The 15,731-nt window shown below is 39.1% G+C and overlaps 1 protein-coding gene across 1 annotated transcript; it reads left to right on the forward strand.

Moving 5' to 3' along the window:
• The first annotated feature begins 784 nt into the window (after window positions 1–784).
• LOC105917298 (stromal membrane-associated protein 1) lies at window positions 785–14,464 on the forward strand. The gene is made up of 10 exons (XM_012852067.3): window positions 785–1,068; window positions 1,512–1,645; window positions 4,739–4,824; window positions 4,930–5,005; window positions 5,736–5,798; window positions 5,896–5,971; window positions 8,593–8,723; window positions 11,301–11,508; window positions 11,597–11,934; window positions 13,794–14,464. Exons 1-10 carry the CDS (start codon window positions 951–953, stop codon window positions 13,929–13,931), a joined length of 1,368 nt encoding a protein of 455 aa, XP_012707521.2. The 5' UTR covers window positions 785–950; the 3' UTR covers window positions 13,932–14,464.
• Window positions 14,465–15,731: the final 1,267 nt, after the last annotated feature.

Raw genomic sequence — 15,731 nt, forward strand, 5'->3', positions numbered from 1 at the left:
TTTTTTACAAATTCATGGTTGCTGATTTTCTGTGCACCATGAAATAATTTCAGTGAGACTGACCCTAACCACTGATAAGACCCCCACAGCCAGTTGCCTACAGCAGTGTCCCATGTGACCACTGTGACTCACCATCTATATCTTTCAAAGCCAAAAGTCCTGTAACACAATGATAAAAAAAAAACAAAAGAAGTCATTAAATAATTGGGATTCTAAAGACATACGTAAAATAATGTTTTTACAAAAGACGTTTGAATGGGTCAATATTTAAATATCTTCAGTTTATTAATATAATATATTAATTTACATGGTCCCATTTCTGAAGCACATCTTGGATTTATTTTGTCAGCGTTACCCATCAATGTCAGTGGGGTGGTCCAATGCTCATAAATAAAGATGATTAGTCATTGACTTTAATCAATTATTTATGATTTCAAAACGTCACAGATTCAATTGATTTCCGGATAAAACATTAATCATGCGTTTTTATTGTTATTTTAAAATTTACTTTTAAAGAATTCTGGTTACTAAGTATTATATTTATACTATACTTTATATTTTTATTATTATTGTTGTTGATGTTGTTGTTTCTTGAACATAAAGAAGTAAACATGCACACATTGTTATTCCCTTCTATAAAATTAAAATTCATGTTTAAAACCATGTAAAACGTTTTTATTTTTATTTTATTTGTATGGATAACTGCTACAGTGCCTCTCTGTGTGACGCGTCACATTACGTCAGTTCTCTCGTCCAATCCGGCGCGTCCGCCTCGTCAGCTCTAGAATTCTTGTGGGCGGAGACGGGATTCCGGTTCCGGGTGTTTTCATTTCCCAGTCGGAGGTTTTCAGACCTCCGATTATGATATTTTACCGCAAAACTTCTCTTCACTGACAACTGATTAGGGTACCGTTTCCTTCACCGAAACAAGCGCCACCGAAGCCGCGAACATGACGACCCGCTCGGAGAGAGAAAAGGCCCAGAAACTTAACGAGCAGCACCAGGCCATCCTGTCCAAAATGCTGAGGGAGGAAGACAACAAGTACTGCGCCGACTGCGAAGCGAAAGGTGCGGCGTTCACACCGGACACTTGTTTTGTTGGTTTAATTTGAAATATGTAATATTTTAAACCTTTTGTGATAGAAATAGCAGCGCCTCTGTACCGTTGTGTGGCTCTTTTGAGCTAAACGGCTCAAACTGGTCAGCTGACATTTCTTCCCCCGGAGCTAAACTAAGTTGCTAAGCAGCGAGCTAACTTCTGTAAATCTACCTAAGCTCCCCCGGTGCTTCCCTCTGCCCGCCGCTGTAATATACACCGATCGTTCCTTCCAAGAAACTCCGGGCTTGCTTTCTTGTTCGGGCACGTTTTAGTAGCTCTCCATTTTTTTTTTTTCATTTTTTTTTTTTTTTTTTGGGTGGTGGTATATTAAATTCACAGCAAGATCGAACATGTTCGGTGCCGTTCCTCCGCGAACGTCTCAATACCTTCCCCTGTTCTCCGTCTTCAACAGGTCCAAGATGGGCATCCTGGAATCTGGGGGTCTTCATCTGCATCCGGTGTGCAGGCATCCACAGGAACCTGGGGGTCCATATATCCAGAGTGAAGTCGGTCAACCTGGACCAGTGGACCTCAGAACAGATCCAGGTGCTCTTCTGCTAATGCTTTCTCTTAGCAGGGTTTCCAGAAGCTAACGAGCTCATTTAAACGATACCAGGATTGTGTGTATGGGATGAAAAACTTGTGTCATGTAATTCTGGGGTGGGGGATCCAAGATATTAAGATATTCCCATGAAATATTCAGCATACTGATGTTCTGAATAAATAACAGTTAATTGTTCACAGTCCTTTGAAGTAGGGCTGTACGATTTTTGCCAAAAATCAAAATTGTGATATATTTCAACCATAATTGCGATTTTAATTTTTACTTTTCTCTGAATTAACCACAAGCCACAAAAATACCTTGTGGATAAAGATGTTTGTAAACAAGGACTATTTAAAACAAGAAAATTGACTGTTTTTATTAATCAGAATATTATTATTCAAGAGAATAGCTTTTAATTGAGTTGGACATCAATCCTGGTTGAACATATAGTGCAAAGTGCAACCAACAAACAAGTCCATGCATTAAACACTTTAACCAGAGCTTAATGCTATGATGAGATTCCTGAAAGTTTCTGGTAAAAAGTATGATTATATAAACGGTAAAAGAAATTATAAAAATAGATAATCTCACTGCTGCAACTCTCTTCCCTTCTATGTGGAGGCAAACCCACTTTAAACATAATTACAGACTCCTAAAGTGCACGTCTTATTCATTAATTTGTTACATAGCCAAAAATTGCAGACCTCTGCGATTAGAAAATGATGTTTTTGAAATTTGCGATTAATTGACCTGCCCTACTTTGAACTAACCAAAAGCTAACATTAATTTCAGAGGAATGTGATGTTTTCTATTCAAAACGCATTGTTCTGCATTAAAGAAAAACAAAAAAAGCTTTCAGCTTGCGTTTTTTTTTTCTTCTGAATCATTACTAAACCCCAAAACAAAAAATAAATTACTTCCAATTTTTTTATGGGCAAATGACACTTGTGCATCTGTTAGTGTTACTTTGTAATTGTAATGGCTTGTTTGCACCTTGCACATTGTTTCTCCTCTTGGCCAGGACGTCCTTGTTAAACAGACAGATTTCATTCCTGGAAAAATAAAGGGTAAATAAATGAAAATATTTAGCATGTCATTGATTTAGTCACTAATCAAGCATTTGGAGCAAAAAACCAAACAATAAATTGCAGAAACAGCCTCACACACGGGTTTTCTCTACTTCTAACTCTCCATATCTGTCTTGTAAGCTGCATCCTGAATGTCTAACAGAACCGTGATTATGAAATCTGTTTGCCTGTCTGAATAATGTAACTGAACGATGGAATCGAGTGTAAATCACATGTTTAGAAAAAGGTTAAAAGCACTGAAATCCTTTTAATACGTTGCCAGTAGTAAAACTAAGATCTTCTTAATCAATGCCTAGCTTATTCAATTTTAACTTGGATTAGTTTTGATTTCCACCGGTGGCACATTTTGTTAACAGTTGAAAACCAATAACGACAAAAGCCTCTAAATAACTTTGGTGTCTTAACAAGACAATGTTGAGACCAGGCAGGGGCTGGTGTGAGGTTCTTACATTATGATAACCTGAAGTAAAAATACCACAAATTTATGTGAATGGCTCAAAGGTTTGAAAGCAAATTGCGTTGCATCACGCAGAGCAGCAATGCAGCACATATTCCTGGGGCTGCTAAAACAATGGGCATGTTACTTATTTCAGTTACAGTAGTGCAATGTTAAGCGTTTATTTGTTGCAGTTTTGATTTGGCTTATTTAGTCATGCTATTTGCTCAGTCAGCCGCCTAGCAGATCTGCTGTTGCTTGCAGACTGTTGCTCTAAGACGCCGTCGCCTTCAAGAGCGATGGGCGGCGCGCCTTTTGGATCCACCCCATGATTTTTATTTTTTTTTGTTTATATTTGCAAGTGCATTTCTTGGAAGTGGGCTGAAAGCGTGGTAGCCTCTTTCGGCCAGCTGACCAGCAGAGTGCAGCAACAATTGTGCTGTGGAGAAAAATTTCTCCGGCATCTTATTGAAAGGACATGCAGTATGAGAGCAACTTTTAGCGCTTTTTAAACTTTGATAGTTCGACAGCTTATGCTCCTTGATATTGCTTATCTGACCCAGCCTTGTTAGCCAGATGACAGTTATTTTTTTTCCTCCCCTTTTTTTTTTGCAAATATTTGCTGTTTGCGCAGTACTACTACTAATAATCATTTCATCCGTGTTCAAAGGGAAAATTGACAGGTAGAGGAAAAAAAGCCAAATAAAAGAAATAATCTGTCATGATTATTAACCAGCAGCTAGCCTGGTTTTTAAATGTTACTTCCAGGTTGGTCGACCCTGTAATTGTAGCTTGTAAATCTGACATGCCAGTAGCGGCGATTTGTTGTCTGTCGTGTCATTTGAAACACGCAGAAAGGAAAGCAACAAACAAAGGACTGAACCGAACAGCAGCTGAAATCTGATACCAGTCAAAACTGCTGTTTGTTTTTTGATTTTCTTTTTTTTTTGTTAACAAAATACAGGATAGTCTCGACAGACAAAACAACCCCTGTCAATCTGAAAGTAATAATGATATTACTGCTAAAATAAATTTATTGAAAAGCAAATTATTATAATCCTGAGTTGTTACTTCATTGTTTCAAATTAAATTGCATAATTTTGTGCATTTAGGTTACGCTTGAAAACTTTACATTTGGAGTAACAAAGAAAGTAGAGCTGTATTAGGCTTTCTCGGCTCTAATTTTAAGGTTATGGGAGACGTTACCACGAGAAGATTTGTGTTGCCTGTTAAATTGCTTTTTGTTAACCACACAGAAAGGTTTTGTGTTGAAACCTCCCATTAAATATCTTTTAGTCTCTAAATGAAGACGGCACCTTCCACTTTTAAACTTATAGATGCGTTGGACAAAAAGTCCTGCACCAACGGAGCTCTGCCATTCAAACTAAATGCAAAACTGCTGCTTTTACTTTGACATGTTTCCATGCCTCTGGTTTACAGTGCAGATCTGTTTTTATAAATATTAACCTCTGATAAGTCTGATATTGCATCATTGAGCCTCTTTTCAATGACGGTCTGGCAGGGTCTTTTTGATTGCCGAGCTTACACCTTTTTAATCCACTTTTTTCCAGAGTATACAGGAAATGGGTAACACCAAGGCCAGGCAGCTTTATGAAGCCAACCTTCCAGACAGCTTCAGAAGACCTCAGACAGACCAGTATCCTTTGCTGTCAGCCGACAAAGAAACCTCCCTAATGGTGGTCATTTTGTTTTATGTTTTTGCATCTTTGTTTCTCCGTTTCTTTCTTAACTCTGCCCTCAGAGCAGTTGAATTCTTCATCAGGGATAAATATGAAAAGAAGAAATACTACAACAAGAATGGAATCAATAGAAGCAGTGTATGTATAGAATGCCCATATAACGCCCCCTACATAAGTATTGGCACCCCTGTTAAAGATGTGTAAAAAGCCTTAAAATGTAATAGTTTTATCCTTTCTCAAGCAGCGTAATCTCAGACTGAAATTTTAAAGAAATTGTTTTCTTTTTTTAACAAAATTGTTCCCAGATTGGTGGGATGTCCAAAAAAAATCCTATAAAATAAATGCAACCAAATCCTTTTTTAAATGTAAAGGTTCATTTATGCAGTTGGAGAGTTTAGTAAAGTCTATTCATGCTTCCCAGATGTAAATGATACATCTTGTCCTTAACTAGTCCGATAACCCTAAAGCACTTTACACTACAGTCAGCCATTCACACACACCAGTGGTGCAGGATGTGTATATATGTGTAATATATAAGATGATAGGACCCAGAAGTCTTTATATCAACTTAACAAACAAGAAAAGATACGACTGGAGTGAGAAACGGCTGCAAAAACTTGTCGGCATCAGCAGCCAGACCAATAACTACAAGTTTAAACCTACTGAAAATTTGAGTAGGATGATCAGTTAACTAAAAAAAAAATCTCTCAAACTATCTGGAGAAAACCAAATTATGACCTTTTAGGGGGTCATCGGGTCTCCATAGCAATACTTTCTCTCAAGGCTGTTTTACACATCCTAACAAAGGGGCTGTAAATAGAAGTGGTATCAGCTGTTCAGTGTTTTTGGTGTGTGTGTGTGTCGTCAGCCAAAAGATAGTAAGAAGGACAAGGAGCCGGAGAGAGGGACCAAGGTGTCATCTTACACCAAGGTAAGTCCGATATACCCATAATTTAAGCCTCAAAGGTGTCCCTCTGATTTGTTTTCTGTTTTTTAAATTTTGCTTTAAAAACTTATTTTGCTTTTAGAGTGAAGAACCCAGGCCTGCTCCTAAAATCAGCCCTGCAAAGACTTCAGAGCCCCCTGTGAACCTACTAGGACTTGGTGAGTGTGAACTAGGCAAACAGATATTATTAGATAGGAATACAAGTTTAAAAAGTTTTTAAGTTCTCTTATTTTGTGTACATTCTACATTTGCTGAAGTCGTAGTCAAACTGCTATAGGAGTATATCATATTAACAGCAGTGCTTAATGAAAATCTTTATTTCCCTTTCTGTGTTTGATTCATTGTTATGTTGTTGTTTTGATCAAGCCGGTGAGTTGGAGAGGAAGCTTGTTCTGCCAAACCCTCTTTAACATCACCGATCAGAACAAATAAGTCTGTTTAGCCAGCACCATTTGCATTTGAGCTAAAATATTTTCACTCCTCCCATGAAGCAGCACAAGACTTCTAACTTCCTGTTGGACGTTCTTCCTACTGTTTTACACCAGAAACCGCCGAATGCTGTTTTGTGTCTGTTTGCGTTCAGAAGAGGAAGTGCTAAAGCTGCTGACGCCAGACCTCTAACTTCTTGTTTTCGATTAAAAACCTGATACGCGTTTCACACTCTCTGCGGCTCAGTATCAAATGCAACAAATAGGACGGGTTGTTTACAGCGGCCCGGTTACACTCAGTTAAATAACACAGCACCAGAGGCCTGCGTCATGAAGTAGGTTCAGCATGGCCAGGGTTTCCAGAGACCTGACATAACATTGAAGGCAACTTTCAGGGGAGCTGTGGATGAGATCAAAGGTTTATTTGTCGTTGCACACTGTTGCCAGCACTGCAACAAAATTACATTGATTCCTGAACTCAGAAATAAAATGAACAAAGACAAAATAAAACGGAAAGAACCACTGGCTCTGGTTACAGCAGGTGTTAAAGTGGCTGATTCACCTACAGGTAGACAAAGCAAAGCCCGGCCATTAACACCTGGTATTAAAGTCTTATCTTCATGATCAAATCTCAGTTACACACTTCTCCAATAATCTCATCTCTTAGTGGGCTTCCGGTAACACCCGCAGTGAGTCCACTGATGCCTTTATAAAATCACCTAAAGCCAGCTGAAGTAAATTACTTTGAGATGCACAATATTGCAATTGCCTTCACCGCATGGCGCTGTTAATATATGCAATGCTGCAATGGCAACACTGTGCTTGAATGCAACATTTGGTAGCCTGCTCCATAATAAGTGTTGTGCCCTACTGCTGTGTTTGCCAAAAATATTTATAAATGCTAAAGTTCAGAAAGAGTGTTGCTGAAATCCCGGCAAACAAGTGAGGGAAAATCTGGGCTAATTGTGGGTCTTGTGGGGGAAACATGATAATGATTGTGAATGTCGCAGTGATGATGTGACTTGTGGTAAACAAATAATTAGCCAAACAGTGTCAGTGTCTTTGTTTTGGGTTCATTGCTAACATTGACCCCAGATTATAAGTAGTCTACCAGCTACTAGGAAAATAGAAATTCATTGTTTCTATCTTAGCTGCACAGTTTTATATATATATAAAAAAAATGGGTTTGGATATACTTACTGTTCAGGCAAATAAACAACTTAGTTTGTTAATGACTTTACTAGAAAATGTTCAGCTCTATTAAACAACAATTAAAATCAAATTTCTCTCATAGAAAGCCGGAATGCATTGTTCAGATCTAGTTAGTTGAAACAAAATATCATCATTCATCGCCAGTCTTCAATGATAAATTAACAATGGCATATTTTGCTCAAATTGTGCAACTTTAACCTTGGGCGAGGCCGAGACTCGCCAAAATGGACTAATCTTGGCATTAATGAGGCTTTTTTATATCTGATCAAAGTTTAACCAGATTCATAATATTGAGCGGGGACGCTGCAACAAATTGTCCTTATTTTTCTGCAACTGGAAATATTTCCATACAGCCTGTAGTAGCCTTCTGTGAGCCAGCTGACCAGCAACGTGCAGCAACAGGTGGGGGAGAGGCTACGCCGTGCTCCGTTATGCTCCTTACAGCCAGAGCCAACTCCTGGGGCTTCCGTGCTTTCTCTGCCACGTCATAAAGAGGACATTCAACTGTTGGATTGGCATGAGGAAAGGTTTTAGCTCTAGGTTTAGCTTTGAGATTTTTGCTGTTAAAATATTTGGTATACATCAGTACAGCTGCCTGAGCCATCCTTGACCCACGCGGGGTTTTAACTGCACTGACTGATTGAAATTTGGCATTTCTATGGTGTGCTGACCTCCTAATCCTCACTGCGTACTCAACCTGCCGTGATTTAGGTTAGGTTTCCAGCTCACCTTACCATGTGACAAACGAACCAGCTTTGTCAAAGTGAAAATCCTTGAACCCGAAGTCGCCTCAATAAGCCCCTAATCCCACTTTGTATTACAGATCTGTGATCGCACACGGGCCGACATCACGGCACACAGGGAGAAGTGGTCGCGTTCTTTAGTTTGCCTCTGTTTCCTTAAATAAATCAGCTATTGAGCTGATAATGTTTATCCAGTTGTGTTTTTTCTGATTCAGCTGTGGCACGTATTCAATCATTTGTGTTTCCGTGTTTTCGTCATTCTACATTTTGAAACGAATACATGTCGAATGTCTGCGAGATTTACCGCGATGCGTCAACGCGGCTTGGAAGAATGCAGCTCTCCGTGTGAGCCGATATTCCTCCTGTAAAACTGGTTTGTTGTCCGTTCTGTCACAGACACGCCCGCCGCTGCAGCATCAGCTAACAATGGTAACACAAGCACAAACCAGAACAGTGACCTGGATATATTTGGCCCAATGGTGTCCAACCCTCTGCCATCATCCACATCTGCAGCTCAGTTTTCTCAGGTAAATACAAAAAAAGAAACCATCCCATAACACCTCTCACCTGATTCAACAATGAATATAGTCGACTGCTCAGCAGAGCATGCCAGCGGTGGTTTCTTAGTTGTAGAACTGAAATTACCGTAGATATGTAGGAAATGGGAACTAGTGACATCAATATATTTTAAAAAGAGCAGAATTTCACTCTTGATTACACAGTTAAAGATTTTAATACAGGATTTTCTCTTTATTAACAGTCTCCATATAGATTTAGCTAAACCTGTCAATTAAAACATAACAACCAACTGTTTATCAAAACTGCAATGATTTAAAAAATGAAAAAAGAAAGCTTCCACTTCCAAATGTATTACTATGTCTTTAACTATCGTGTGTTTATAGTGATGCTATGGGGCAATATTTTCTACACGTGAGGTATAGTTTCAATCAAAGGATGAAAAAAAGTAGCATTTCTAGTAAACAGACGTGCATTTCCTATCAGAAGTTTACATGCAGTTTTTGCTATCGCTGTGACTGATATTACAACACACAACTGTTGTTGTGTGTTGTAATATCAAGCTTTATAACAAGAAATATTTGCACGTTTTTCAAATGATCCTCAGGGTCAGAATGATACACACAGGGATAAATACAGGGCGGGGCGATATAGACCAAAAGCATATCGATAAAATAGAAATCATATTGTTCGATAATTATCAACAAATTCAAAACATATATTTTAAGTGCTGCCATGGCCGTTTTATGCTGTTGCTTAGCAACCTATATTTATATGCAAAATTCACAAACACTGAATTTAAACTCAACCCTTTTATTCAACCAACTGTTTATCAAAACTGCAAGGATTTAAAAAATGAAAAAGAACGCTTGCTCTCTGAGCTTTTTGAAGGGGGCGGAGCTTGGTGACGGAGCATTCCTGGCTCTGCGTTTGATTGGTTGGGAGGATGTAATGACTCTAATATTAACCTACATGATAGGCTAGAATGCAAAAGGAAGGAAAAATGTTTAATTGAACTGTTTATTTACTCTTTTTTTATATATATATATCGTCGATGTACGTCTATCGATCTATATATATTGTTATTGAATTATTGTCCTGCCCTACTCAGATATATGCCTAAGTCTTCATCAGCAAGTTACTCCTCAAGCATGTAACATTACTGGCCATCACCAAGCTTCATGGATGATTCGGATTGGATGTTTGACCACTTTCTTTTGTTCTTTTTGGAAATTGCAAGAATAAAGTTATACAATTGCGAGACTAAAGTAGTAATTTTAGAAGAACTCTTACAAAACGGTGCAGTCTTTGGTAAAATGAGGAATGTTGAGCATTTTGTAAAGTGATACTTTGGTATTGATTTCACAAATAAAGAAATACTAAATCTTTTTAGCAAATCGGCTTCAAATTGTTATCAGTGTCAGGACTTTGAAACGATATGACTTCATTCTCTTAATGTTACATTATTATATTATTTTATTCTCATAATGTTCTTTATTCTTGTTATCGCCACAAAAAAGATGAAAGAAAATAAATAACTGGACACAAAGGAGTACATTTCCACACACAGAAAAAACACATTTGCGAGAAATGTGAATTTTCGAGAAAAAAATAATCTTTCACGATTAAAGGCATGAATTTGCTATATTGAAACAAGTATATACTTGTTGACATTGTAAAGTTAGAGATTTTGGATCATCTCGTCCAGATGGTGGGAACCCCTGGTTTAGAGGTAAGGTCGGAGCCATTCCAGGCTTAACGTCAGCCCATTTTATTCTTTCTAAATCCAGTTATTCTGATTGGTTTGGGTCATCGTCCTTTGAGAACGCCCAAAATGTGTCCAGGTTTCAACCCTCAGATGAGGGTAATTCACTGGTTAGGACGTCTGAAGAAAACAGGGAATTATGGAGGCTGGCACATATCAACAACCTGAAGATGATCAGGACAGGAGGAAGATCAGGAGATGAGCCAGCTTGATGTCAGCATCAACCTCAAATAAGCAATTCCACCAAATTCTTAAAGTTCACATCAAAACAGCTGTCTGTTGTTCCCCTAAAGCAATAACCCCAGTGAGACCTTATATGTTTTGGTTTCTTTATTCTTAGATAAGAGTAAGAGATGGAGACTGATGTTTAGCTAGAAATGTTTTTTCAAATAAAAAAGTACTTAAAGTTTTTACAAAGATTTTCATGCGCTTGGTGCTTCAACATGAGCATATTAGGATATTTGACATTACGAAAAATCTAATTATTATTATAAATAAATGTTGCTAATCTTTCACATTTACTAGGCTGCAATATTAAAACCAAAAAAATCAGGTTTACTTGAAATACGTTGAAAATATACAATTGATGGTTTTTAGTTGCTTTTTTATTTAGACCATAAACTATTCATATTGTGACAAAACCATGAGTTTAGAAAAGTAGTTCAATCTTGTGGGGGGGTGAAACATTTTTTTTTACTGGGTGGGGGTTATGTTAACATTTTAGAAGATGTGCTTTCTTGTGTGTGCAGAAAGACAAAGGGTTTGTTGGGTTTGTTTAGCAGCACGTTTCCTTGCCAAAACCAGCGTTTTCTCCTCCCTCCAGGGGAGCTCCAGTACCTCGGCGAGCACGCCGACACAAGCTCCGGCTGCAGGAGGCGCAGCCGGCTCAGGGTCTGGACAGGCCGACCTGGACCTGTTCAGCGACAGCAGTAGCACCGCTAAAGCCGAGGACGGAGCCAAGAAGCTGATGTCCAAGGACTCAATTCTGTCTCTGTATGGAACCAACAGCATGTCCCAGCAGGCCCCCGCTGGTGAGAACCAATGAGTCAAAGTAAATATGTCGGGACTCCTTGACTTTTATAAACTTTCTCAACGCTGTTGTTTTTCTCTCCCCGTCAGCCGGCATGTTCATGGGCCCCTCTCAGATGCAGTTTCCTGTCCAGGCCACTCCGGGTTATCAGGCCTTTCCTGGCATGGGCGCAGCTGTGCCGCCCACCACTGTCATGGGCGCAATGATGGCCCAGAGTGGGACGGCCATGATGGGGCCCAATCCCGCCATGATGGTCGGGATGACGATGCCAAACGGCTTCATGGGAAACGCGCCTGCCACTGGAATGATGGGCATGGCCCCCAGGATGATGGGACCACAGGGTGCAGCGATGCCTGCGGGCATGGTGCCTGCTCAGGGCATGTACGCCATCCAGCCGGGGCAGCAGGCTCAGTGGAACATGGGTCAGGTATGGAGACTGTTTTCCTTTAGTAGTGCATTAAAATTGACCAGCAAGTCTAATCTAAAGTGTAAATTGTTGGATTTTGGAACAGGTTCAGTAGTGTAGCTCTCTTGACTGGTGGAACTTGCCTCACATATGCCCACACTACCATACAACAGCCACCAGGTGGCAGCACTGTACAACTTTAGGGGTTACCTCTAATTTTTATTACCAACTCTTTCCACGTGATTTGAAAATGTTGATATTTTAAACAAAATATCCAGAAAGCACAATAAAACTATGTATTGTTTTATCACGTTGTTGTTCCACTTTTAAATGCACAAAAATGTAAAGAAAGCTGTTCACCACAGGGTACAAATAATAAAAAAGGGACTCTGAAGCCACTTTTGCATTTTTATCAAAGCAATGCATTATAAAATAATAATATAATGCAATATTATGTAATATGTGAGTGATTGTGCCTGACAAGGTGTCAATTATCAGAAATTAATGGACGACGCAGAGATGTGAAGCTTCCGCGTCGTCCATTAATTTCTGAGAATGGACACCGCAAAATGCATTTATTATCCTGCTTATACCACGGTCACTTACGAAATAAATAAATATTAAATCAATTATTAATACTTTAATGTTTTTTTTCCCCACAGATAAATTCATACGTTTTTCTCAAGAAACGGTTGAGAGGGCTATTTAATATGTCTCGGCCATCTTGTTACCAGCTTATTAGAACAATTTAGAACAATCAAGCTATTTGACCAGAACTTTTTCATAGGTGACCTGCCACACTTTTTAACGGACACCCAGCAGCCAATCAGAATCGAGTATTCATCCAGGCCACGGTATAAAATAAATTAATATACATACATGGTAACGCCTGTTGACAAAAGATGCACAAAAAAATGTGTTAAGATAAAAAACAAAGAAAAAAAGCAATTGGCATCCCGAACCCACACAGTCAATAAGGAGTGACTTTAAATTAAGGCCAATTTTAAGCTTTAATTTGTGAAATCCTTTATTCTTTTTCGGGGGGGGAGGAATCAGCTGTTTTCTATGGTTTGATGGTGAGTAATTTGGGTGTTTATGCTGTGGCAAAACGTCAATACTCTGTTGAAAATACATTCAGCGTTCCCCATGAACCTGACAAAAAATGTCTACTACTCCTCTGGCTTAAAATTGTATGTTTAGTTAATTAAAATTTGAATAGTTTTCTAAGAAGCTGTATACTGCAGTTGTTGCAGTTCAGTAGCCTAGGTGCAAATTTCAGGTTGACAAAGTTGTATTTACTATGATTACCAGCTGTACTGGTACTAAGTAAACAAAAGTTATTGTATTTTTTATACTTCCTGTAATTCTTACGTTTAAATCGTAATCGTATATGAGATCCTGGTCACAGCATGGGGTGTTGATGATTTTTACAGTTTAGTTGGTCTGTCTTAGATATGCTGACATTTGTGGAAACCTTGAGTTACAATCCCTTTTTAAATTAAACGTAAGGAACAAGAAGTGGGAACCATCCAGTGTTCAAGGCATCTTGGACATCCGCTTATTTTATGTAAAAGTCTTCCAGGCTGTGTCAGAAAACTCAAGATGGGCCTGCAATGGGTCTTTCAGCAGGATAATATAAAAAGAAGGTCAAATAAACACAAACATAGCTCAACAGACAATTTACATTGTCCTCTGAGGATTAAACTTGAGAGAAAGGACTATAGGAGAGGACAAAGGACTCGGGATGAGCTTGAGAAGTTGTACAGAGAGAGGGATATTTGATGGTTCCAGTTTTATTGACAAAAGGGGGTTTCCATCATTATGAATAGCAAATGTTGGACTCCTTTGTTGCTGCTGACCGACCTCTGTGCCGTCCTCAGGTGAACCAGCAGATGTCGGGGATGACTCTGAACGGTGCCGGAGGCCAGATGGCCTTTGGTCAGCCTCCCTCAGCCATGGGCGGTTGGGCCGCCGCCGCCGGGTCCGGTCAGACTCTGAGCACGCAGCTATGGAAGTGAGCCCTCCAGTGGGTCGGGAGTCGGGCAGAGTAGGAGCCAAGGTCGCAGAACGCTCAAAGGATAATTTGGGCTTTTCTGGACCTCGCTATGAACTGATGCCCCTTTCCATCACGGACCAGCCTTCAGAACATGACAATTATATCTCTCTCTCTATTTTTTTTTTTTTTCCCCACTTTCTCCCTTCTCCAGCTCTCTTTCTCTCTATTGTGTGAGTGAATTGGGAGTAATACAGGATTACAGTGTGGCAGTTTCTGCCTCCTAACTTTTATTTTCCTTTTTTGGAAAAAAAGCAAAACAAACTAAATGTAAGGAAACAGTCCCACCATCGACATATCAGTAAAGCTGCAGGACCAGTTACACAAGCTTTTATTGTATCACTGTATCAATATCAGATTATAGAACATTTAAATAATTAGTATTTAAAGGGAGGAGATGCGGCTATAAGTCAGTCAGTGCGGCTCCCAGATGTACAGCGCTGTATAACCTTTTAAAGTACTTGTGGTTCCCCTATAAAATTAAACTGATAAAGCCGATTGCACTTGTGTGTCTTCTGTTACCAGTTTGGTTCTAAACCATAAAAAAAATATTTAAAGAGGTTAGCTGACTTCTAGAAGTGACTCATGTTATTTTAATGAGAGACTTCTATATTTTGGCTCTTTAAAATGTTTGTGTTCTTCTAGAAAAGGTTTTTATCCTTCCATGCTTAGAGGTCACACAGGTAACAGGAAAAGAGGAAAAATAGGTTTCAAGCTCTGCTAATATGTTTTCACTTAATAATCCTCTTTAAAAAAAATTCTTAAGACATTTAACTTTGTGTATGACGAGGTTGGAATATCCAGAATGATGAGCTCAAATAATAACATACTCGTCACCAATTAAACCTACACACATTATATTTCCAAAGGTATTTCTCTTGTCTGCTTTTGCACAGATAAACTTGACTTTCATCTCTGTCTTAAACCCATACATTTTCTTTTTATAATTTCGGCGCACCCTTTGCAGCTATACTGGCTTCACTTGTTCTGAGAAGGTTTTCCAAGAGGTCTGCGGGTGTCTTTTTGGGGAGTTTGTAACTGTTTTTGCACCAAAAGCATTTGCCAGGTCAGACACTGATGTTCCACGAGAAGGCTTGGCCCCCAGGTCTCTGCTCTAATACGTCGTCGGTGTTGCATATAAACAAACTCGCATGACTGCGTTGACGAGGGAGGCTCACATTTTTGAGAACAAAACAGTGCTATATTTGATATTGTGAATTTATAGTCAAGAGTTCCTGACACCTTTCCATCAAGATGGCTGCTGTGTGTGTGTTGGGGCAGCATATATTTCCAGCATTGTGAGAACCCATATTGATAATGTCGGCCTTTATATCTGCTACTGTATCTCTTGTGAAGCTGATTATGCCGCCTTCAGCTTCACTTTAATAGGAAGAGCTTTAACTGAGGGCTTAAGAGACAACTCTGAAACTTACATTATATTTTTATTTGTTTATGGGTGGGAGGTAAAGACAAAAATGATACGAAGGCCAGTCTGTTTTCTGCTTTTTAATGATTTAAAAGTGTGCATTTAGTTGGTGCTTCTGCACCTTTTTCCAAACGTCGTTGTCTCAGTTTTTGATCTGAAACATGAAAGTATGGCAAAAAATAGCAAATACAGAAGAATTACATACAGACAAATGTGTTTTTTTTCCCCAGCAGTTTAGCTTAGATTTGAAAATACCTTTTCCAAATCCTGCTTGTTCCATGATGGCCAGAGGTTGAAAGCTCTAAGGCTGCATCTGTGTAACAAGTGACAGGCCGAGCA

This window comes from Fundulus heteroclitus, chromosome 5, assembly GCF_011125445.2.
Source record: "Fundulus heteroclitus isolate FHET01 chromosome 5, MU-UCD_Fhet_4.1, whole genome shotgun sequence".
Lineage (NCBI taxonomy): Eukaryota > Metazoa > Chordata > Actinopteri > Cyprinodontiformes > Fundulidae > Fundulus > Fundulus heteroclitus.